The sequence below is a fragment of the Ambystoma mexicanum genome, chromosome 1q (genome assembly GCF_040938575.1).
Source record: "Ambystoma mexicanum isolate Mex_15411 chromosome 1q, UKY_AmexF1_1, whole genome shotgun sequence".
Classification (NCBI taxonomy): domain Eukaryota; kingdom Metazoa; phylum Chordata; class Amphibia; order Caudata; family Ambystomatidae; genus Ambystoma; species Ambystoma mexicanum.
The window spans coordinates 223866677-223891152 of NC_090922.1; the positions used below are offsets into that span (position 1 = coordinate 223866677).

The 24476-nt window shown below is 44.4% G+C and overlaps 1 protein-coding gene across 1 annotated transcript; it reads right to left on the minus strand.

The window, feature by feature from the left end:
* Positions 1-4833: 4833 nt before the first annotated feature.
* Positions 4834-7172, minus strand: LOC138526870 (THO complex subunit 7 homolog). The gene has a single exon (XM_069637639.1). The coding sequence runs from the start codon at positions 6700-6702 to the stop codon at positions 6097-6099; it is 606 nt and encodes a 201-aa protein (XP_069493740.1). The 5' UTR covers positions 6703-7172; the 3' UTR covers positions 4834-6096.
* Positions 7173-24476: the final 17304 nt, after the last annotated feature.

Sequence of the window (24476 nt, forward strand, 5' to 3'; positions counted from 1 at the left end):
AGGAAACACCCGGAAAAAAAAAAGAAAAAAGGCACCAGCCAGACTAACGGGTGGGTCTATTATAAATGCACCTTTTTCTCCCTCCCCTGTTGTAGACGGTTGGGGAAAACCTAATTTGCTGGGGAGTTGGGGGGAGGGAGGGAGTCAAAACAAATACGATGAGCTAATTTTTGCTGAAATCCATAAGCAGGAACGTTAGGTCAGTTGTTTAAAGCAGGAAGCAAATTTGAGTGGGCACCACAGGGGTAAAACTTTTTGGTGTTCTTAAAGGTCTCTGATGAGATGAGTCTTTTTAGAAGTTAAATCCTATGTAAAGGAGCTGGCTGAAAAAGGCCTGGAGACACCCAAACCCAAAAAAACAGCTAGAGCAAAAGATTAGGTAACATACCCAATCATACAGCCGCTCTCTGGAATCCCAAACCGGGCCGGGTTTTGCGTTAGTTGCAATTTGCTGTGTGCACTTCCTATGAACCATTCATGGAAAAATTCAAAATTGTAATGGTTTTTCAATGTTGATTTTATCCATCGAACAAAAGTTCTTTTATGAAAAAAGTAAAAAGTAATCACTAATAGTGTTCTTAGTGAGGAAGAGTTTGCCACAAGTCACTATATCCGTAGACTTATATTGTGCCAATGCATTTCGGAATACAATTCCTTCATCAGGGCAAGTCTGATCTGATGTTGGTGAATAATGGCGAATTCTGTCTTTCAGAAACCAGACTGCTACACCGGGCTCGGCGAGCAGTTGCGTTTGTAGAGAACGGAGCGGAGTAGTTCTCTCCGCGTCTGCCGAAAGCAGTCTTTCGCCAGACGCGGAGAGAACTGCTCCGCTCCGTTCTCTACAAACGCAACTGCTCGCCGAGCGCGGTGTAGCAGTCTGGTTTCTGAAACACAGAATTCGCCATTATTCACCAACATCAGATCAGACTTGCCCTGATGAAGGAATTGTATTCCGAAATGCATTAGCACAATATAAGTCTACGGATATAGTTTGTGGCAAACTCTTCCTCACTAAGAACACTATTAGTGATTACTTGTTACTTTTTTCATAAAAGAACTTTTGTTTGATGGATAAAATCAACATTGAAAAACAATTACAACTTTGAATTTTTTCCATGAATGGTTCACAGGAAGTGCACACAGCAAATTGCAACTAACACAAAACCCGGTTTGGGATTCCAGAGAGCGGCTGTATGATTGGGCATTTTACCTAATCTTTTGCTCTAGCAGGTGTTTAAAGCAACCAAAACAGAAGTGCAGCTTCATGGTTAGAGGATGGACTCTGAGCAAGGTAAACTACCCTTATTAAGAAAAGGGGAACATTTAGTAATAAATCCTTTATATACATAATTGATTGATAGGGAGCAAACCTGTATGCCCAGCACATAGTTATTTGAGGTAGGTTAAAGATGGCGTGAATTACTGAACAAAAACCTCGTTTTAGCAGCAGCAGCAATCGACACCACTCCACTCTCTGTCCTGGGCCACCGTAGAAATGGAAGGGGGCTCAGCATGCAGCCCCACCTTCTTTTTGTCTAAGGCAGCAACTTTAAGTATTTTGAATGAACGGGACACCACCTGTCAGCCCTGGAAATTAGTGTTTATTGCACTATGAATCACACCCATTTGCAATTTAGGAGGCAAGATCATCTCACTTAAACAAAAGCTCCGAGACTCTCCACAGAACAGATTATGTTACCCATGGTCAGCCTGTTCCAATTGGGCATTTGCCATTAATGTGCTAAATAAGAGCTATTGGATTCTTACCACGCAGAACATAGTGGAATCTGAAAAGATTCTGCTAACTGGGCTGAATAAAAACGCTCCTATGTCCACGGCCGTATTGTTCTAGTGGGACATGCTGGTATCTGCTCTAACTGGGCATTCGGAGCAGTCATACCAGTCTGACCTTACTGTGCTAACAAGACCTAGTGCCTACCCACAATGTGCCAACTGCATCCACTCTTATTTGTCTTTGTCGGGTATGTCAAGGCATTAGTGTTGCATTGCAGGGGGTAAAATAAATAAATAAAACAAACCAACCAGCAGCAGCAAAACCATTGGTAGCACGGGGAGCTGCACCACTCCATACACTGAAGGAAAGGAGGGGCTTGGGCGACAGAACAAAGTAGGGCCTGTGTTGGCAAGACCATTCCAAAGGACACCGCCTTTCCAACCCCCAAAAGGGGGTTTAGGGAACTTGCCATTGTAAATTAGTGCCAAAACTATCATGCCAAAGGAAACAAACGAAATGGAATACGAATGAGGGACTGCCCGAGTTTGTTATTGTGATACCGTACCACCGACCCACACTCTGTAGTCTTCCATGGCCCCACTAACCACTCACTTTTTCCCTACAAAATGTGTTATATTTCATACGTGCCTAAAAGGTTATCTATTCCCTTTAGCCTCTCTAGAGAAACAGACCGTAAAAGAGGGCAATCCATCAATGATAATGTTTTGATTTTGCAAGGCCTGGCACTATTTCAAGAGCAAAGACAAGTGTACCTTCATTAAAACCATAGAATCACGAGTTCCTCACTCGACTTTTTTGTTAAAAAGAGGAAAAGACAATGTGCCATTTATAAAGAAACACCTGTATTCAATTTTTCCCCCAACCGACATTGTTTTTTTACTGAAAACGTTATTCTGAACAGCAGAGTTGGGTCAGTCAGTCACACGTGGAAGTCTGCCATACAAATTACTTTGCCCATGGCCTAATTCCCCAGTTAAGTGGCAAGCCTGTGAAGTACCAGACAGTGACCCGCCATCAACCTTCCAGTCACTTATGTGATGACACTGACCCAGAACAAGCAGCAGCAACATGTGATCCAGGCATAACAAGCCACCACTAGCAGGAGATACGACTGACCGTACAAAAACCCTAGCTGCTTTTCTAAACCATACATTTGGGCATTTTGACAAGTCATAAAATAGTCCCATTTAAAATACACTGGCCTATATCAGTTATTTTGTACGCCACTACCACCAGGGAAAATAATTGTCCTGGTGCAATATGCCATGACAATGCAGGGCACAGTTTCATTAACATGGCACACGTTATACGTTTAGTGTTACAAGAACAACACGTTTCTGCAGTGCACTTGCAGATTGTTTCTTGTGCAATCTTACATTCTGTTAAATAGCTGATAAGAACCAGAACATTTTAAAATGCACAATGAAGGAGAAATCCAGATCAGACTTTGCGTCGAGCTTGCCAGAATTTTTTTTTTTTAAACAAAAAAAAAAAAACAAGTAGGTGAAGGGAACATGTGTTAATAATGGATACTTCCAAATATCTTGTTTTCGGGGGACTAGTTGTAATGGGGGGGGAAGGAGGCTATACTATCAACAGAGACAAATGGTCCCCCCCTAAACCTCACACCTATTAGCAGTACCACTCTTCAAATGCTTCATTAGATTCAGCATTATGTAGTCCAGAGCCTATTATAAACGTATTCGTAGTGTTTGCAAAGTCACATCACAAAAACAATTAGTCCATACCAGAATTCATTCAGAGAACATGACATATAAAAAGATTGTCTTGGGGTCAGTTTACGATTCTATAGCACATCGGCTTTGAAAAACCTTTGCTGTTTTCAGAACGACACTATAATAAAAATGAACACTCAACAATAAATGTTTGAGTGTTCATTTTTTTTTATTATAGTACATCTGCGTTTAAAGAACAAGGCAATAAGAAATGGAGTGTTCATTTTTTATTATAGTGTGTCGTCCTTGTATCAATTTTCATTGCATATACAAGAAACGCCATCCTGAAGAAAGCCCTTCTATTTCCTGTCAGAAAAGTTGGAACAAACTTATTCAGATAAAAGGGCTGAAACGTGTAGGTAACAAGACAACTAGAATTTCAAGCTGTCTTTGTTCCTCTTTAGTGCCAAAGCAAAAAATAAGCAGTGTTGCATAGCAATTAGCTATGCAATTCTGTAGGTTTGATAAGTAAATTGACACTTGTGTAGCCAAGTTAGCTATTTAAAGTACCCTGTTTAATGAAAGAACAGCTTGCCCTGCAATCCTCTCTTGCCATCAGTGCCCTTTGCAACCTCTTTTCTCTCTTCACTGCAAAAGTGCAATGGGTGTAATTGAGAGAGTGTACAGCAGTAATCATCTCCTTGACTCTTAAAATCACCAAAGACATGTGTGGGACTGCTAGGCAAGAAACACTTTTTCAAATCAGTGTCCATTCAAGCAGCAAACCTTTACATTTTAAAGACTATCGCTAATGTCTTATTTCACTGGTACACATAAATGTTGCTCATTTTTGCTAAGGGAGGTGTACCAGGTGTCACCCATTGATAAATAGTTCAAAAGGGACATGCAACAGAAATATTCCCCACCCCGGTTGACTCAACACAAAGCCACTGACCGATGTATTTGTTGGTCACTTGCATATATCGAGTTCTATGAATTGGAGGAACTTCAGAGGAAAAAAGGGTGCATTATAAAAAGATTTTTCTTTTTCATTATGGAGGACAACTTTTTGAATGCGCTGGATGCATCATTTTCAAAACAGTGAAATGTAACGTCAACTGCACATTATTTTGGTTTCAATTAATACGTTGAAATCTACCCAAAGTTGACTTTTGAAGAGAGCAATAAAAAGGCAATAGAGATATGCACTCACTCGAACAAAGTGACCAAAACATACAGGCGTCTTGTGGATTTGTGTTGGCTGGGTGGGCAATATCTGTCGCCCTATGAACAGTGTGTTCTTTCGAGAGGAAAGGAAATCAAAGCAGAGACGCAAAACTCCTCTTTGCTGCCCTACATAGCCTCAGAACGGCAAGAAAAGGACAAAGAAAACCCAAAACGCACTATTGAAAATAAATGTATTTTTAAAGTTAGGACAAACAATAGGCAGAAATAAATTGTGGCGAAGAGAGCCAAACAAACAAGGAAATTAACAAAACACACAAGGGTTTACAAATTCATAAACAGTCAGGTTGCCAAATGCTAATGTAGCTAACCTCTGATGGTCAGGAGGTATATGAAGTCGTCCCTGGTGGGGGAAGAGCATCTCTATTTTGACATTGATTGCTGGCAACCTTACAACCTGAAATTATACAAAAGCCCTAGCCGAACAGCTACATGTATTCAAGACATTGTCTTGCAACTCTTGCACACATAGACGATATACAAGAAGTGAGACAGAGGTACACACATGTCTACCACGTTCATTAGACACATGACACATAAGTACAAGGAGTGATCACAAAAAAAGGAAAAAATAAAGCCCTCCAATTAAAAAACTCACATTTTAATGAAAATATATTGAAAGGTTGATTTAAAACAAAAACATTATGCCATTATCAATCTTTTCATAGCATCTCCTTCCCAATTCAAGTCAGGGTTGTCCCACTGATGTGAGAAATGCACCTCTATGATAAAAAAAAATAACTGTTCCCCAATGAGCGTAAAGTCCAATAACTAAGGGCCAATGACTCCTTAGGTCAGTGCCTTAAAATGAGCTGGGAGGGTGCGCCTGCTGCCTCGTCAGGTAACACCACATTGCCAAGCCGCGGCTCAATGAGATACAGGCACCCTTTTGTAGAGATCAGCACATGCCTTAACGGTGGTGTTGCCCCTCGCCAGGGCATCATGCCTGGGGAGGGGAGAGCATCACCATTAAGGCTGAAAAGGCGAGGCTGCTGTAAACAGAGGCCTTTTGTCTACAAAGCCTGACTGGCGAATGAACGGGTACTTCTGAAACAAAAGGCCTTCGCTTCCAGGGGCCACACACAGTTGCATAATGGTGACATCTCTTGCTTGAAGGGATGCCTTAAGTGCTCCGATAGAAGCACACGATATCAAATTCTGCGTAAGGGACTTATAATAATAATTCTGGAGCATTTTCTCGTCATCCACGGTCTCCCTCCTGAAGCAATACACTCTGCATGGTTGAAAGATACCAGATCCCTTTTGCGCTTCAAAGCCATGGATGTCCCCTGCGATTGCATATAGTCTATCCTCTTGGGTCCACGGTGAGCCTCGTCCCCTCCAATGGGACCAGTAGCTCGCCCCTAAGGTTGAAGGTCTGTCCACAGAGCCAGATTAGGGAACGGAAGTGATTTACAACTACGCTTTGCTCTCCGCTTCCATGCGTGCCTCTCTGGATTCCTCGGCAAGCTTCTCGTCGTTCTCCAGGGTCTGTTGAAGCTCGTGGATGGTGCTGAGGAGGACATGGAACTGTTTGCGTTTCAGCTCCAGCTTGTCTTCCGCGAAGGCCTTGGTGTCGTTCAGTCGCTGCAGCTCCTCGCCCAGCGCATCGAGCTGCCTCAGTGTCGCGTGGCGATCGGGGTGCTTCTGGATCACCTTGGCCAGGACGTCGTACTCCTGGCGGTTTCGGCGGATTCGCTTGGCCTGCAGTATTTGCTTCTTGTAGTCTGCAATCTTTTCGTGGGCTGCAGCGATGCTGCACTCGATGTCGGTGTACATTTGCTTGTAGTTCGTCATTTCGCGGAGATTCATGTCATACACCAGCAGTGCCTTCCCCATAGAGAACTCGCATTGGGAAAGCATAGAGAGCATGAGCTGGTACTGAGCGTCCCCCTCATCGGGCTCTGAGCGGCACCACTTCACGAAGGACTTCACCAACAAGTTGATTCGACGGTCATCTCCAGCACCGTCGCCGTCGATCAAAAGCCGCTTGCGTATAACTTCATCATCCGTGACTGCACCCATGTTTGAAGTGAGCGCCCACGATTTTGCAGGCACAGGGTGCAACAAGTCAGGGTCTCAGGAAAGGTATCAAATGAAACGCAACAGGGCGTTTCCTAATTTTGGAGGTTGGCGCTCGTCGCTTCCAATGTCTCACAGCACAAACGGCAGGTATCTGAACTCAGCCACAAGCGAGAAAGACTAGCCAAAAAGAACGAAGCTAACTTGCTTAGTTCAATGCAATTAAAGATTCAGGCTGGAGCGGAAGTAGCAACCAACGAGACCGGACACAGAAGCAGGACAAGTGCTTGAGAGCGAATAGAAATCGGGAACCAACCAACCAATGGGTCCAGACATAGACGACGGACTTGATTTCCTTAATACCCTTACTGAGGCACAGTCACTGTAGTGTCTTCTTCTTCTTCTTCTTCTTCATTATCGGAAGCGTGGGCGGACCCACGCAGGCGCTTCCCCATCCTATAGGATGATGTGCACCGTACCCCTGTAGTGTCTTGTTCCCATTCGAGAAACGGACCATAGCAACGCCCACCTAACTCTTCTTCACGTGACTTTGAGCACGTTTCGTTCCCTACAATGCGCGTAGTGTCTGACATCATCTTGCCCGCCTAGCTCAAGTGATTACTTAGAACGAATTTAGAAGCAGCTCGTGGATGGTGTATTCGTGTGTGTATAGCGCATGAATCATTGAAACCCACGATGTACCTCAACATCCCCAACATTCACGGCTGACTTTCCGAATGCTGAGACTGCATATTTACGGCTCTGCTTGCCCATCGCCCACTTTTCACGGAAAGCGGTGCAAGCCTCGCTCGCCGACCTGAACGCACTTTGTTTTCCTACTAGCAAAGCCATTGCATCTTTCGAAGTGTCTGTGTACCTTCCAGGGGGTACACTTTCCTAGATTTGACAAAGACCAGAACTAGCGTCACTGTCGCGAGCACAGAGTTTCACCAGCAGCAGCCACTGTCCTTGCACATGGCCATCGGACGGTCTTAACATTTCTGGAGCGTGGCACAGCAAGACTCCCCCTGCCCCCCCATGCTTCCATTCTCAAAGAGAATATGGAAGAAGCATCTACTGCTGCTGTCACTACAGGACGATATTTGATCTGTGACATATTATGCTGAAACAAGATTTGTGGTCATTTTCTGGAGATGAGCTCGGCTGTGGCTGTTAGGCTTTTATCGTCCTACCCTCCTATAAATGTTGCACATAAAATCCTCGACGCCACAGAAGTCTCATCAGAAAGCCACAGTCTTAAACGGATGTACACTTAATACATCTTTAAAGCAGTGTGTGCTGAAGTCTTATTTAATCCCTTCCTGCATTAGGTGCCCGGAAAGGCTGACTGAATGTTCTGAGCGAATCGAAGGCGTTAAGGACGGCTATGGGCACCTAATGCCTGGAAATGCTGTCCCCCGAGTGTGCCAAGGCTTTTAGCGGGGGGGGGGGGGGCTGGGGGCCTGGCCTAAATAAAAACAAAAGCGTGTCTCATTTCGACATTCACCATGGTGCCCCCACTCCTTCAGTCAACATAACCTGTGGCTGCGCAACATGGGTGTGCTGTAGCAACCGTGTAGACTTAACATAGTGTATAAAAGCTTTTGAAGAAGGGCCTCTGTACAAAGCCATGTCAGTGAGGATGACCAGCATGCTAAAGAAAGATGTTGGCGGACAGGGAGCGGTGGAAGAGTGGACCAAATAATCGGCCCTTAGAGAGAAGGTCAGGCAGGGCTGGTGTCCAGACATAGAGGACCTTCTGCTTGGGTCTGCCGGGTACGAAGGTCAATTCAGATTTGACACATTTGTCCCAGAAAGTCATAATTCTATTAAATCTATAGAGGCGAAGAATTATGCTTTCTCTTACAATTTACTTCTCGAGCAGCTTTAACAAAACAAATAATAATAAAAACAGTAACCAAGACCAAACTACAAGTCCCACTTTAGGCAGAGTCTTTGGTAGTCCAAGGTATTATTGGTCCCTGAGAAACAACCACATGATCAACTTGACCAATCCATAACTGTATAGTCCCATAAACACTAACTCCTCTAACACGTCCTCTTTCTTTTGCTGATCCAAAAATGCGCCCCAACCGGTAAACGCAATCTCCGATGCAAACAAAGGTTCGTCTCAACTCCCCGCTGGTTTGTTATCCACCACGGGTCCTAACATGAAAAAACACATCTCAGTGAACTGAAACAGTGGGGTGGGACAATTGTAGCGTTATAACACTTCACATCTCTCCATATACATCATGTATAACACATAATTAATTAACACGATTGCAAGGGTGTTAAAATCCTTCGCCTCTGTGTCTTTAATAGAATTATGACTTTCTGAAACAAATGTGTTGAAGATCAGAATTCTATGTCAAGACCGAAGGCTCGGATTAAGCTTGTTCAAAGCTTACCACCAATGACCGAGATTATCGGGATAACAGAGTCTACACCTACCAGCCAAAGTTTGATGAAGTCTCTAGATTGAGTAGTATTAGTTTAGCATCCTCACCCGCAAGCTCAGAAGCTGAGAGTGATGGTAAGAGACCAAGCAAGAATCATGATGAAGATATCCCTTTAGTCAACCAAGCTACTAATCATTCTGACACTTTAAGATCTGATGAGTCTGAAGGTCAATCAGGCGCCCAAGCAGCAATTGCTGAGCCATCACCTTTTTATAACATACGCCGTTACAAAAAAGGAAACCGCCAAGCGGCCTTGAAAAAAGTAAGATTTCAAACACCCGTAGTGACAAATACTACAACCACAGATCCAAACCATGGGGCACAAGGGGTGGCCAACGTGGCCGGCGGAAACACCCCTCCAATATTACGCAGAGTAACAAGAGCATCCTATCAGCAGACACTCAGGAACCAGAACAGATAAATCTAATTTATAATTTAAGCACATATCCACTCTCTTTGGATAAACAATCAGTCCTAAACAAAGGACCCTCATTTGCTCCATCTGGATTCAATGACTACGTTTAGATTTAAATTGATCTTTTCAAATTTATTAGAAAATTGAAATAACTTTTTTTTTTCTCCACACAGGTTGAGTATTTCTCAACCAATCCCACTACACCAATCCTATCAGACATCACATTTCAAACTATGCTTAACACACATGTGAGCACAACCCAACAATGCATGTTATGGACTTACTAAAATAATTGAATATTCAACAGCAAAGTTTGAAAATTAAAGAGTTAAGCAACAAATCAAAGTTTCTGCCTGTGTTTCCTAAGGACAATATTATTGATACTTTCCACCAAGCTGTGACTAACATCATCTATAAACTCGCAGATGCATTAATAAAGAAAGGCAAACACAGTCTTAATCTGACTATTGCTGAACTAAATGCCTTGCAGAAATTATCTTCTAACCGATCATTGATAATTAAAGAAGCTGACAAAGGCGGCAATGTGGTGATCATGAATAAAGAAGACTACATTACTATGGGCCTGGATCACCTCAACTCACCAGGTTGTTATGAGATACTCCCCTCGAACCCTATTTTGAGTCTTCGCACGACAGTAAGTACACTTCTAACTAAATGGCACTGTAAGCCTGTGTTCTAGGTATTATGAAATGATTACTCTGAGACTGAAAGTAGGGTATTTTTTCAGGTAAACAACTTTTATTTAACTTGAACTCTTCTTTATAAGTAAAGGATACATCTTGAATTCTTGTGGCAGCTCGACATCAAATCTCCTCAGGCAACTTGGTGAGTTTATTCAGGTAAGTCTCTCAAGTTTCACTCTCTCTCAATGTTAGTGATCTGTGTTTACAATCAACGTTGTCTTAGGGTCTTTCTTACGGCCTTGACTCTCCGGGTTTCCTCCCTCTTAGCTTCCTTTCTCCTTTGTACTGCCTTTGTATTTTCTTAGATCATTTCGCCCTCTTTTTAGGTTTTTTATAGTTCTGTGATTTCTTCCATCGTGCGTACAACCTCTGACTTTATTTGTCAATGACTTCTTGTCAATGTTCTTCACAAAAGTCTATACTGTGCTGTGTCGGGATAATCTTCAACTCCCCCTCTCGAGCTTTCATCTATACTTGCTCGTATCTTAGTGTCACATACTTTCACTTTTCACTTTTCAGCCACTTGGTTCACCCAGGGTTTCGAACTACCCTTATAACAATGTCAGTGTTCAGGGAAAAATAAATGCCTCTTCAAACGAAAATAACCTCAACAAGTCTGTAAAAACTATATGACGCCAGTGCTTCGTGCGTGGGCACAGTTTCCTCCCACCTCTTCCGCTATGAAGGCCTTTTCGTCCCTCTAATTAGCTGCTTACCGCTGTTCAAGTTCCTTGACGGGACTCCGTCGCCTCTCGCTCTGCCTCTTGACAGTGGTTGGTATTTCTCTGTCTCTTTTCTCAGCGGGATTCCTTGACTCGACGGCTCCGGGTTTGCGTTGCGGTTTCCCCGCCGTATAATCTCCGGGCTTAATCTTAGGGGACTTCCTCCGGTACTGCCACACCTTTATAGGAGACGGTGATTTCTCCTCCCCTCGGTGCAAACGAATTCTCCTTCTCTCGAGATCAGCAGCGTCTCAGCACTCCGACCCGGTCAGCGGCTCCGTTTCTCTGGTACGACTGTTTTCAGAACCTCTTCAAGAAACTACACGAAAGCGCAACGGCGCCCCTTTTAACTTCAAAATCTGTCAAAACACTCTTGTTTTCTTTCCGCTTCAGCTGGGCTTTTCCTAATACGCCCACTCGTAACTGTCATTTCCCAACTTTCCCTCTCCGGTCTCCTAGCAACCACAGGGAGGGAAAACAGAAAGTCAACACTTGAACTTTGGTGATGATTGGACATACACACTGTCAATCTATCCCCCCTGATTGATGTGAATTCTTAACCCCTGGTTGCCCGGCTTAGTTTTACTCCTGCTGATATCACCAGAGCCAGTGCCTGACAGGTGATCCGTGCAGATCCGACTGGGTTCATCACAGGCACCTACGTGGCTTCCTTACTGACGTGAAAAAACAATTTCCCAACTGTTATTGGACTAGTAATGCCAACAGCTTATTTTCTTCCGAAAGTTCACAAGCCATTCAACACGATCCCAGAGGGTAGACCTAACCTAAGTGGAGGTGGTGGCATACTGGAACCAATCTCTATTTACATTAATGAATGTCTAGCACCTTTGGTTATCACAACACCAACTTTTGTCAGAGATGCAATGCATACTCTCCAAATATTTGAGCAGCTTACCATTACCCCTCAATTGTTGCTGGTCACACTTGACGTGAAACTTTTCTATACCTCGATAGATCATCAGAAGGCAACTGCCAGCGTTGACTATATTTTCCGTGAACATTCTGCCTCATTTTTTGAACACTTTGAAATGGTGAAAGATCTGCTGTCATGTGCACTCTCTAATATTTTCCTGTTCAACAATACTTACTATAAACAACATATTGGCGTAGCAATGGGGGTAAGCTATGCGCCAGCCCTAGCCAATATTTTCATGCACCAGTATGAGCAACAATATGAATTTATAAATGCTACTTTCTCGCAATTTATCTATGTATGGAAAAGCTATATAGATGATGTGATTATGGTATGGACGGCGACAGTGGATTGTCTGAATGCATTTGTGACATACCTCAACACTAGTGATTGGGGGATACAATTTACATGCACATATAGCAACTCCTGCATTAACTTCCTTGATCTAACAATTAGCATATCAGAACATGGGTTTGAGACTCAGAAATTTCGTAAGTCCACTTCAGTTAATGCAGTACTACATGCTACAAGTTGTCACAAAAAAGCAGTCATTTCCAACATCCCAAAGGGTGAGTTTATAAGGGCAAGAAGGAACTGTTCGAACAATGCTGTGTTTAAAAAAGAATGTGACCTAATATGTGAAAGATTTCTGGCCAGAGGCTACAACTAGCATACTCTCAACAAGGCAGAACAGGCTGTTAAAAGCATCAAGAGGGTGGACTTCCTTACGCTGAAAATAAGGACAAACACAACAAAGACTAACAAATTGAAATTCATTACACGCTTCAATGCAGACAGTTCAAGCCACACTGGGACAGAACTGCAAATGCCAACATGCCAAAGGTCAGGTAACCCACTAACCAATATAAGCTCAAACTGTGCATACTTATCTCACTCAAAAACTCACACAACCATCTCTCGCACAACAAGCCGCACGCACTTCACAACACTGCAACAACACATAAACCGGACCAACAGCACACGCGGCCTGTCACCGATCCAATACCCGCACCAAAGCTCAGCATCTGGTGTATACCGAGTTGAAGCTGCCAACAGAACACCACTTCTCTCACTATCCTACTCCCTCTTCACCTTACTAACCCACCCCACCCTATCATTTACAGGTCCGCCAGAGCGCCTGGGGACCAATTCCATTGGTGACGGTGCGCGGTACAAATACCTTTAACATATATTGAATTGTTAAACGGCATTGGCACTTACTCCACCTTGATATAGATCTCTCAGCATGGTTGGATCCTGCTCCACAATTTATTTATAACAAAGCAGGAACCCTCAAAAATATATTGAGCCCATCATTCTTGTCTAACCCACAACCTCAACATAACTGGCTTTGCCAAACTTGATGTAATGGCTTCCATAAATGTGGTTGCTGTTCAATGTGTGTCTACGCTCTTGAAACTAGTAAAGTGAATTTTGGCAACCTGGGGACATACAATATCAATTCCTTTATTAATTGTAACACAACATTTTGTGTGTACTGTATCATCTGTACATGTGGACAGCACTTTAATGGCAGCACAATCCGGCCCCTAAAAATTAGAATACATGAACACCTGTCCACCATTTCAAATCAAGAATCCAAATACCCACTGGCCACTCATTGGCAAACATTTTATCAAATGGGTAATAAACAACTGATCAGATTTGTAGGTATGGTAAAGTTATCCCTACCCCAAAGAGGAGGTAACCTGATCTTAAAACTCAGGCAAATGGAAGCTCGGCTTATATGCCTATACCAGACTGTTGTACATGGCTTCAACACAGACCACAAACTATCTGTATTCCTGTGAAGCAATAGGAGAATTGTACAACCTGTGTTGTGTAACTGTTTTCATCAATCACATTTTAGTAATGGATGTATTGCCCTTGACTGGGGATACATGAGGTACCTATATGATGCAGGAAGCCAGTCTTGTTTTTCATAATTGGGACATGTATGATTTCAGCCAATGCTACAGTGACCTATTCCAACCGTGGAGAAGGGAGACTTAAGGTCGCTGGCTGCAAGCCGTACTACCCTTAAATCACTCATTGCGTGAAGTATGCAGTTTTTTATAATTTTTCATCTCCATCTACTAACTTCGTGCTTACTTCATCATTAATCTTCATATGGGGCAACTTACTCGCACGTTATTCCTTTACTACTCAGCGCCTTTATATAATGCCCCGTGTATTTTTTAGTTCGGTATAATTTGACACACTATACACCTTACACGGCTCCCCAAGTGTGGACTCTAGGTGTAGCCCCAGCTACTCAGTCGTAATAGAAGTTTAAATAATGCCCCGTCTATTTCTTTAGCTCGGCATAATTTGAGGCACTATATACCTCACACGGCTCCCATAGTGTGTACACTATGAGCAGACTCAGTTAATCAGCTGCTATAGAAGTTTCAGGCATTATTATGGTTCCAGCATGGCCGCCTCTTATGGATATACGTCAGCACCCTTGACATACGCGCTAACATTGATGCACTTTTAAAATAGCAACAAGTCCCGGCCGTGGTCGGCTCCCTCTCAAGCACTCACGAGGGAAATGCTGATAATCGATGGTCTTTCGCGTAGGTCCCTGCTTTCCTCTATTAGGGGCTAGTTGTGCGCACGTGACCGTCTGGACTTAGTAGACTGCTTAATCATAGCTCTCAACCATTTGTCTCGCAAAGGCGGGTGAAATCACCCGATTTTGTTTTTGGCGGGTGAGACGCCCATTGAAATGAATGGGCGTGCAGGAGGCTTGGTGGGGGAGGCAGCCCTTTGCAAGGCGGGTGACACCCGCCAAAAGCGGGTGAGTTGAGAGCTATGAGGCTTAATTCAGTGCGCTTTTTTCTCCCTGCCCATCTCGGTTTCATCGTTGTGCTCTCGCAATTAACTATGGACTGAAGATTCACTTTTCACTTATTACAAATGATTGCACCACGCAACTGCGAGTTATATAGGTATGTGACCTTGGTCTAATCAATTAGTAATTTCGAGCATGATTTTGCATGTAACGTATACGTGACAGTACTTTAATTTCATTACTGTTTTAGTGGAGCCCGAAACAGAAATTATACAGAACGGTAAACTATACATTAATTAATTGGTAATGGATAATGCTCATTTGAGCAGCTTAACTTCTGTCACTTTTGTAATTACATCCGGCTATTACAAGCCCATTCTCTAATTCATTCTATTTCCCCTCCCAGCCTCATGCACGCATACCAAGCATTATAAGGTACAATTCTTACCTTGTATTATATAATTTTAATGTGGCTTCCAAGCATCAGTATATATACACGTGTTTGAACCGGCAAGGCCTTGATGCTAACCAGGCATCGCCTGTCTCTTTTTGTCTCCCTTTTTCTTTATGTTTTCTCTTACCTCTCTTCTTTGGCAAATTGCATCTACTGAAAAATGACAACTCTGTAATGCCAAACTGATGGCTAATATCCTTTCTATATGGAAATTGATGCAATGGCCGTCTTTTTGGGAATGTACAAACTATTGATCAGATTTTGAAGGAACTTTTGGGTTGATATCACTTAGAACCCCCGCGACCTGATTAAATGCAAAAATGTGCACTGTCGCATTGGTGTGCCATAGAATGGAGACTTCGAGTTCCTCAACTCCGTTTGTTTAATTAGGAAACCAGGCTGCTGTGGTCACACCTTATTACTGCGCCAGAAAATATCATTGCCGCGTCTCGCGTTCAAGCGAAGTGTTGCTTGCACGCTGAACGCGGCAATGATATTTGCAGTTGGGATTGATCCCAGTTATTACACTTCCAGTAATGATCAAGAGAAATAAAGTTGGATAAACCCTGATTTGAGAAAGGCACCTTGCTGAAACACGTGTAATCCATAGGGCAGATCAATGAAACTTTCTTATCACACAACAGCAATTGGACTTAGTCTCCAGCATAATTTTTTTTTTTTTTTTTCTGGCGCAGTAATAAGGTGTGACCACAGCAGCCTGGTTTCCTACAAACTATTGATGTGTGCTCCAATGTGGGTTATAAACTGTTGGTATTCCGATGGTGTTTTTTTACGACTGTCCAAATAATTATGTGTACTTTCTAATGCATTGCCCAACCCACCAATTGTTTTCCCCCTTATGTGTTGGTCAACCATTGCACTATTGATATGGGATGGCGCAACTCTGTTTTTTGTTGTTGATGTTGATTTCAGCCTTTGAATAAGAGCCCTCCTGCTCGAAACACGTGTCAGGCTGTCTCGGATACAATTAAATTGTGTAAAACTGCAGTGATTCTGGTGTCTAAGTGCGCAGTGTGAAAGCAAACAACCCCTTTTACATAGTACTTTCACTGTGGGGAAATTGGCAGGCAACCACACCTTGCTTTTACCTTCAGCCCATACACCCCTCAATTTTCCCAGTCTTAGCGCTGGCTCCCAAACAGTCTCTATCTGCCAGTTCTTTGTCTAATGAGGAAGTAGTCCTTACCCATGAGCTGTACAATTTTATGATTGCGAAAGACATTTGTGGAAAGGTTATGTTGTTGTGTTATATTAAGAAACAAATGACGGAACTTAATTTTATACATTTGTACCCTGTTCTCAATGTCTTATCTGGAGGCATTGTAGGATTGCTGACCATGCTGGGTCAAAAAGAGAAAGCATTGAGATGCTGAAACCTAAGAATAGAGGGTTAATGACCATTATGTGTCCTGGCATACAGAAGTATCTACTGTGGGCTGAGTCCTCAGCAGAGCAAGTCCTTATTACAAGGGCACAGTTTGACTGTGTCTTGTTACAGGCAATGGTTGCAGAATGGTCTGCGGATTTTGTTAATCAGTCTTGTCCTTCGTGTGATGCTCAATATGAGGATCTTGACCACTTGATATTTTTTTGTCCCACGTATGGCCGAGTGAGAGGCTCAGTGTTATGTCCCTTGCTTCGTGAGCTGGGCTTTGCCCAATATTGGCCTGCCCTGGCCTTTTTGTTATGGGCTGAATCACCCGGTGTGGGATGGTCTCTTCTAACATACTTGAAATCAGCACTTTATATTAGCAAGCGTTTGCTTAGGAGTATGTTATGATATGAGGATTAGTATGGTTGTTAAACATTTTATGATATGGTGATTTGTATGTTTTTAAAATATTTTATTGAATTGGCATGTATTTCATATTTATTTTTCTGTACTGCTTTTATGGAATGTTTTGTACATCTCTGAAATAAACATTATGATCATGATTAATACTGGTTCCCAGCCCTGCCCAGGAGGCACATAACCAGAATATTGGAAAAACACTTTTGGGGAAAAAACCTGCTTGCTGTAAAAAAGCTGCAGCCCTGAAGGTGAGGAATCAAGGTTGTATAACTGAAGCAGCAGGCAGGAATCACCGGCAGATTAATAGGCAGAATCCAAAACAGATCCGTAGAAAGGAGGGCAAAATTAATCAGCAGGAGCAAGGAGGAATGAGGAATCAAGGAAGGGAGCAAGAAGGACAGCATGAATTGCAATACGGGAGCGATTGTGACGTGTTTACCTACCGGGAGTGCCAAGCAGATATAGATCTGCGCTCTCTTCTGGGTTTTCCGGTGGATGACATCATCACGCTGAGTAGCGTGATGACGTGACGTGGAACTCTGCGAGAATGTAGAAAGCGTTGCCAGCATCTCCATAGATACCAGCCAGCAAGCGTGGGGCTGTGGTGGTGGTTCATAACAGCTGCTTCTCTTACCAGATACAACCCTGGAGTTGAACATACTATACCTTCCTCTGTGAAGGCGATCGACATATGGAGTCTGTTAAGGAGATCTCTGCCCAAGAGATTCGCCACAGTATCTGTGCAATACAACAAGGCAGCAGATACATTTTGTGTACCTACCTTAATACGTAGATCCTCGGTGTAAGGAACTGACCGAATAGCCCCAGAGAAGCCTTTGTGTCCATCATTTTGCCTGACAGGGGGGACTCACCTTTTTTTAATGCAAGATTTTGTAGTGACCATAAATGAAAACGGTCGGTCACCTGCCTGTACACCTATTCAGGGTTCCTCTTCAGGTGCATTCTTTAGTCCAAAAGGCATTACCTTAAACTGGTAGAGGCCTGCTGGGGTGGAGAATGCAGTTTTCTCCTTGGCTTGGTCTGTCAGTGCTATTTGCCAATAGCCTGAAGTGAGATCAAATGTACTGAGGGACTTGGCTGAACCAAGTTTATCCACCAGTTCATCTGTCCTTGGTAAAGGGTGGGCATCAGTCTTGGTAACTGCATTAAGAGCTCTATAGTCCATACAGAATCTCAACTCCTTGGATCCTGTCTTTGGTACTAGAACAACTGGAGTAGACCATGGACTGGTAGAGGGCTCTATTACCCCGAAATCAAGCATCTTGTTGACCTCCTCCTTTATGTGGGATCTTACACGATCCGACCTCCTGTAACCTCGGTTTTTGCCAGGTAAACAGTCACCAGTTTGAATATCATGCTGGCCCCAAGGGGTCAAGCCTGGTGATAGTGAAAACAGGGAGGCAAACTGATTCAACAGAAACTTGCACTCCTCCTGTTGTTCAGGTGTCAAATTAGAAGAGAGATTAACTCCTTCTATATTCTCATCTAAAGGCTGGCCTCTGAGTAGGTCAGGTAGAGGTTCACTCTCCTCCTCCTTTTGAGCTGAAGCTAGAAGCAAAGCTCCCACTTCTGGTCTTGAGACATAAGCTTTTAAACGGTTGGTGTGAAAGACTCTGGGAGCCTCCTTAGGATTGCCTAAATCCAACAGATAGTTGACCTCTCCAAGTCTACCCACAACCTTGAAGGGTCCTATCCACTTGTCCTGTAAGGCCCTCTGCCTTGTAGGTACCATAACTAGAACTAGCTGGTGTTGAGTAAACTCAACCATGTTGGCCTTCTGGTTCATGCCAATGTTTCACCAGAGCCTGACCTGCTTTCAGGTTGTCTGATGCTTCTGCCATCATGTGTGACATTCTCCTCCGGAGACCTATCACATAATCAGTGACTCTCACTGGCTTGGGGGAAGGAGCACTCTCCAACCCCTCCTAAGGGGCTTCTAACTGGATGGCCATAAATAAGTTCAAAGGTACTAAATCCAACTCCCTCCTGAGGGACTTCTCTATAAGCAAAGAGAAGGCATGGCAGTAGAAGGTCCCACTTTTTTCTAAGGGGTTCCTCTAAAGCACCTATCATGCTCTTCATTGTATGGTTGAACCTCTCTACCAATCCATTTGTCTGAGGGTGGTAGGCAGTTGAGAACATGACTTGTAAATTACTCCACAGTTTTCCACATGGCCTGCATGTAGTGGGACATACAATTGGATCCCCTGTCAGAGATAACCTCCTTAGGAAAACCTACCCTGGTAGAAATACCAAGTAGGGCCTTAGCAACAGCCTAAGCTGTAACAGTTCTCATAGGTATTGTTTCAGGATAACTGGTAGCATGGTCTACTACAACCAGGATAAACCTGTTTCCAGAAGATGTGGGAGGGTCTAAGGGACCAACAATGTTGATTCCGACCCTCTCAAAAGGAACTCCCACCACTGGGAGATGCACCAAGGGTGCCACATTCTTGGCTCCACTCTTGCCAGAGGTTTGGCAAGTGTGACAGCTCCCACAGAACTTATCTACATCAGACCCCAATTTAGGCCAGTAGAAATATAGAGAGAGCCTTTCTTTGATCTTCTTAAAACTTAAGTAACCAGCCAAAGGTATCTCATGGGCTAACTGTAGGAACTGGAGTCTGCTTTCAAGAGGCACTACAAGTCTTCTGTAGTCCACTGGGATAGACTCAGTTGGTTCACTGTAGAAGAGGCCATCTTCCCAGTACAACCTATGCTTCCCTGGCTCTTACCCATCCAGCTGTGAAGCTGCCTGTTGGCGAAGACCTTCAAGAGTAGGACACTCTCTTTGACCTCTGCTAAAGTCTACCCTGCTGGGTCCACCTTCTGCCAGTCAAGACTGCAGCTCAGGATGGTCTGCAGGATCCAGATCTGAACAGGGGCAAGGTTCTCTTCCAGCTCTGATTCCTCAGCTGCTGATTCAACCACACAAGGTTGTTCCACACACCCGGCCTCAGCTGGAGGAGTCACAGATGTGACTTTGGACAGTCCTCTCGGGGATGTCCTTGTTGGTAGCACAGGAGTGCTGGCTGGTTTCTTCCTGCAGGTTTTAGGTTGCCCCCTTTCCTCCTTCTTTTTAGAAATTGCAGTCAGTAAGTCCTGTGGACTGGGAGTTATAGTTTCCTCTATAATCTCCTCTGGAGAGCCCCTTAAGGTACTCTCTCTGGCCTTCCTAGCCTGCTCCTGTTTCCATTTGCTGGGAGGGCTGGGGGTGCTTGATACAACTCCAAGAGTTTTAAAGTCATTCCACAACAGGACTCTCCCAGGTACCTCACTCTGCACACTTACAGGTATCTTGACAGTCATGTCATTGCACTGGATGAGAGCTGGTAACCGTGGAAGCATTTGGACAGGGCCTCCAGCAAACTTAGTTAGGAATTTGGGTGCCTTAGCTTCCTTGAAAAATGATTCATCAACTACAGTTATGCTGGCCCCAGTGTCTCTAATGGCAGGGTTCTCCTGACCATTCACAAGAACACTGTCTTTGTAATACTCTTTAGTATTGTCTGTAATAGAGTTATACACATCTAAGTTCTGTTGTTCCCAAATACCCAGGGATACTAAAGAAACACTGGCTGAGGCTTTTATGGGTTCCTCAGCCAGTAAGTGAACGTTTCCACTTGCCATTGGTACTTCATCCACAGGGGAGAAGGCTAAGGAGACAGTGTGGACCCCTGAAGGTTTACCCTTACATCTGGGATCCCCTTTCACATGGTCAGTTGACCCACAAGCATAACATTTACCAAATGTCTTTACGAATGGGGGTATGTTCTGACCTCCTTCCGGTTTGTCACCAGGAGGTACACTAGCCTGATTTGGTTTCCCTTGTGGCTTACCCTTGTTATGTTTGTGGCCCTCTTCTTGGAGTGGAAGTATTAGAATTCTCTTTGGTATCTTTCTTGTGCTGCTGCCCCTCATCCTTCATCTGAGTTACCCCAGAATTCTTGTCAGTAGCCCTGTTGGCAACCCACAAGTCAGCAGCCCTTGCTAACTTCTTTGGATCAATTTCCTTAGAGTCAGCCAAGTGCCGTCTCAGCTCAGGAGAGCAGGCATCATAACCCTTAACCCATCCATCTAAGTTTTTCAAACATTCAGTCACCCAGGTAGCCCAAGGGGTACCACCATGCTTTTTGGGGGTTCTAAACCTCTTAAGATACTGAGAAGAGGTCTTCCCAAATCTAGCTATCAAAGCTAGCTTCACAGTTTCATACTCCTTTCTGTCTATATCCCCCAGCTCCATTACCACATCAGTTGCAACAGGGGGTAGCCTAGAAAAAAGCCAAGGAACCAACTGATTCCCTGTAATGTCTTCAATCCCATGGTTATATTCAAAAGCAGCCAACCAATCCAAAATATCAGCCTTAACCTCATACATACTTACTGCATCTTTGGGCATGCAAGGCCTCTTAGGACAGGAAGACCCAGAGGACTCTGGGAGAGAACCAGTTTCAAGAGACAACTTTTTCATTTTAAGGACATGATTCAATTCCATTTCTCTGAGTCTAAGTTCTTGATGTTTGCTTTCAGTTTGAGCTTGGATTCTTTTAAATTCTAACTCCAGTCTTAATTTTTCTAAAGAGACAAATTCAGGACATAGCTTTGGACCTGATGGGGTCTCTGTGGTCAAAGGTTGAGGCCTATGAGCAAGTAGAGGTGAGACAGGGCCTACATTCTGAGACTCTTCTGCCTCATCTAACTCATCCACAATATTAGTGCTGGGCTCTGACATATCATCCTCATCAACATTTTCCACATTTACTGCAGGTGTGGGGTTTCAGACCCACTCCTCAGACTTTGGTATTCTAACAGCTTTTCTATCAGTTCAACCTTTTTGCCTTTTACAGTGAGATTCCTAGCTTTACACATATCTCTCAATTGATCAACAGTTAAAGTCACTAGGGTCTCCTGTCTGTAGCTTTCCATATCAGTCATGATAAAACAATTGCCTTACTGGTGTTGCTTTGCCTTGGGAGGATTATTTGAAGCACTCTAAATGTAACACGTATACGTTATCCCACCGCCGCCACCAGTGTTAGGCAGAATCACTTGCAGTACCCTTTGGGGACACTACAGGCAATAAGGACTACAAGTGTTAGCACCATTTTACCTTTGGTACAAACCTGTACTACACAGTGAAGTGGTAGCGATGGCTGAGCAGCCAGACTTATCTCAAGAGTTTAAGTGAGCAGTAGAACAAGTTACACAAAGGACCAACCAATACAGTGATTCAAGTAAACACTTACTCAAGGTTTCTTGGTAAAAGAATATACATTTATTTACTCAGTCAGTTAGAAAACATTACACTAGCATAAGCAGCTCAATATCACACACTAATAAACCACAAAAATACAACCGGAAAGTAAATGAACAAGTTTAGCTCCAAATGAAGTGGGAGTAAAATGTCACTTCAGATACTTAATAAAGGGGTAAAAAGACAAGGTTATAAGAATAGACAGCCCAAATACATTCATAGGCACAGAAAAGGGTTTCAGTTAAATACAACCAGCAATTCTTCTCAATAGGCTTGGGCCAAAGTCAATGGTTCTGAGTCTTTTGTATAGGATAGCACAGTTCTGGTAAGTAACAGTTAAGTCTTTGCCACGTAAATTAGAAGAATTTGGCTACGCGAAAAGTTTGACGTATGTTAAGGGAAGGACAAGGAAGGCCTGTTGGGTGCCCGTGCCTCCGCACTCCACATCTTCTGCCCAGGGAAGAGGGCAGGAGCCCTCTCCCCCGCCCCGAAGCAGCCAGCAGCACAGACGAGGCCCACAGAGACCGCCTGACTAGGTCTGAGAGGCCTGCCTGACCTCTCCATGCCGGGCGCAGCGCGGCGCCAAAACGAGGCTGAGACCGCCTCTTAGCTCGAACGAGCATCCGCCGGCAGGCGGATTCGCCGGCCCTCACAAAGGCCACACTAAGGCCTGTTGGGTGCCTGTTCGGAGCCTAAGGAGCCAGGGACCAGGAACTCTGCCCCTACCACTCCAGAGCCACCATGAGCAGGAGCTCCTTCCATCTACTGCTGGAGCAGTAGCCAGCCCTGCCTGACACCAGGTATGTCACGAGTCCCTAGCCGCAGCACGAGCGTGCGTCTTGAAGGCAACACGCGGCGGATTATTTAATAATATCCGCGCCGCTCAAGCGTGTGGCCTTCTCCAGCCAGGATCTGCCCCATTATTGCACTCAGAGTGCATCCAGCCACCAACTGAAGCCCCTAGGTCCACACCATTTAAAGATGGCTGACCGTCGCATCTTCAGCCCTCCACCCGGCCCCGCAACCCTGCAAACATTGTGATTGGCCCCTCTCCTCTACTGGGAGAGCAGGCTTCGAACCGGCCCACCTCGAAGGCACTGTACACGGTGCCTATCTCTAGCCTGTATACGCCATCGAGCATAGGGCTAGATCCCCTGCCCATCTCCTCTGGGGCAAGCATACTGCCCCTTACAGCAACCTTTTTTCCACTGCTCCAGCCAGCAACCTGAACTGCTTCAAGCCTTCACTGAACCCTGTTTTTGCAGTACGGTCTAACACAAACTACTTTCACATTGTGTTGTGCCTTATGGTCGCTTAGAGACCACTGTGACATTGTGTTGTGCCTTATGGTCGCTTAGAGACCACTGTGACATTGTGTTGTGCCTTAGGGTCGCTTAGAGACCACTGTGACATAGTGTTATGCCTTAAGGTCGCTTAGAGACCACTGTGACATTGTGTTGTGCCTTATGGTCGCTTAGAGACCACTGTGACATTGTGTAGTGCCTCATGGTCGCTTAGAGTACACTGTGTATTAGAACTGTGTATTAGCACTGTGTACTAGCATTTCTCTGATTCTCTGCGTCAGTACCCTCACTGCAGCACCATTGTGCACTTACATTGCCTACTAGCTTCTCTCTGACGATTTTGTGCGCCAGTTCCCTCTAAATTCAGATATGATAACCTGGACCTTCCTCATTATGTTCCCATTCTGCCTGGTCCCCCATGACACCCCTTGTACAGGGCCACACTTTCGCTTACACCCCAATGGCCTCAGCAGACTAGCCTGCCCCAGACATTATCCCATACCCTGCCCCACCCCCTTCCTACCCAACATCAACCCCTTCCAACCTACCTCCTCCATCGACTCTCATCGCACAGCAGACACCTCCAGCCCCCAAGAAGCATCACAAACTACTCCCATCGGCCAATCCACTATCACGAACCTCACTACCAGCAAATCCTATCCCTGCTCAGGCTTATCGAGACTCACCCGACTCAGATCCAGAACACACACACCCGTATCCTTCCTCAATCTAGGCAACAAACAAAATATAACCTTAACCAAATCTGCCCCTTCCTGCACACGCCCTACACTTCCGTCAGACCAGATATCACACGGCCTGAACGCACCCTCCCCCCGCACCCACATCAAAAAATCACGCATCACCACCGAAACCATCAAAGGTGCACTCATCAATGCG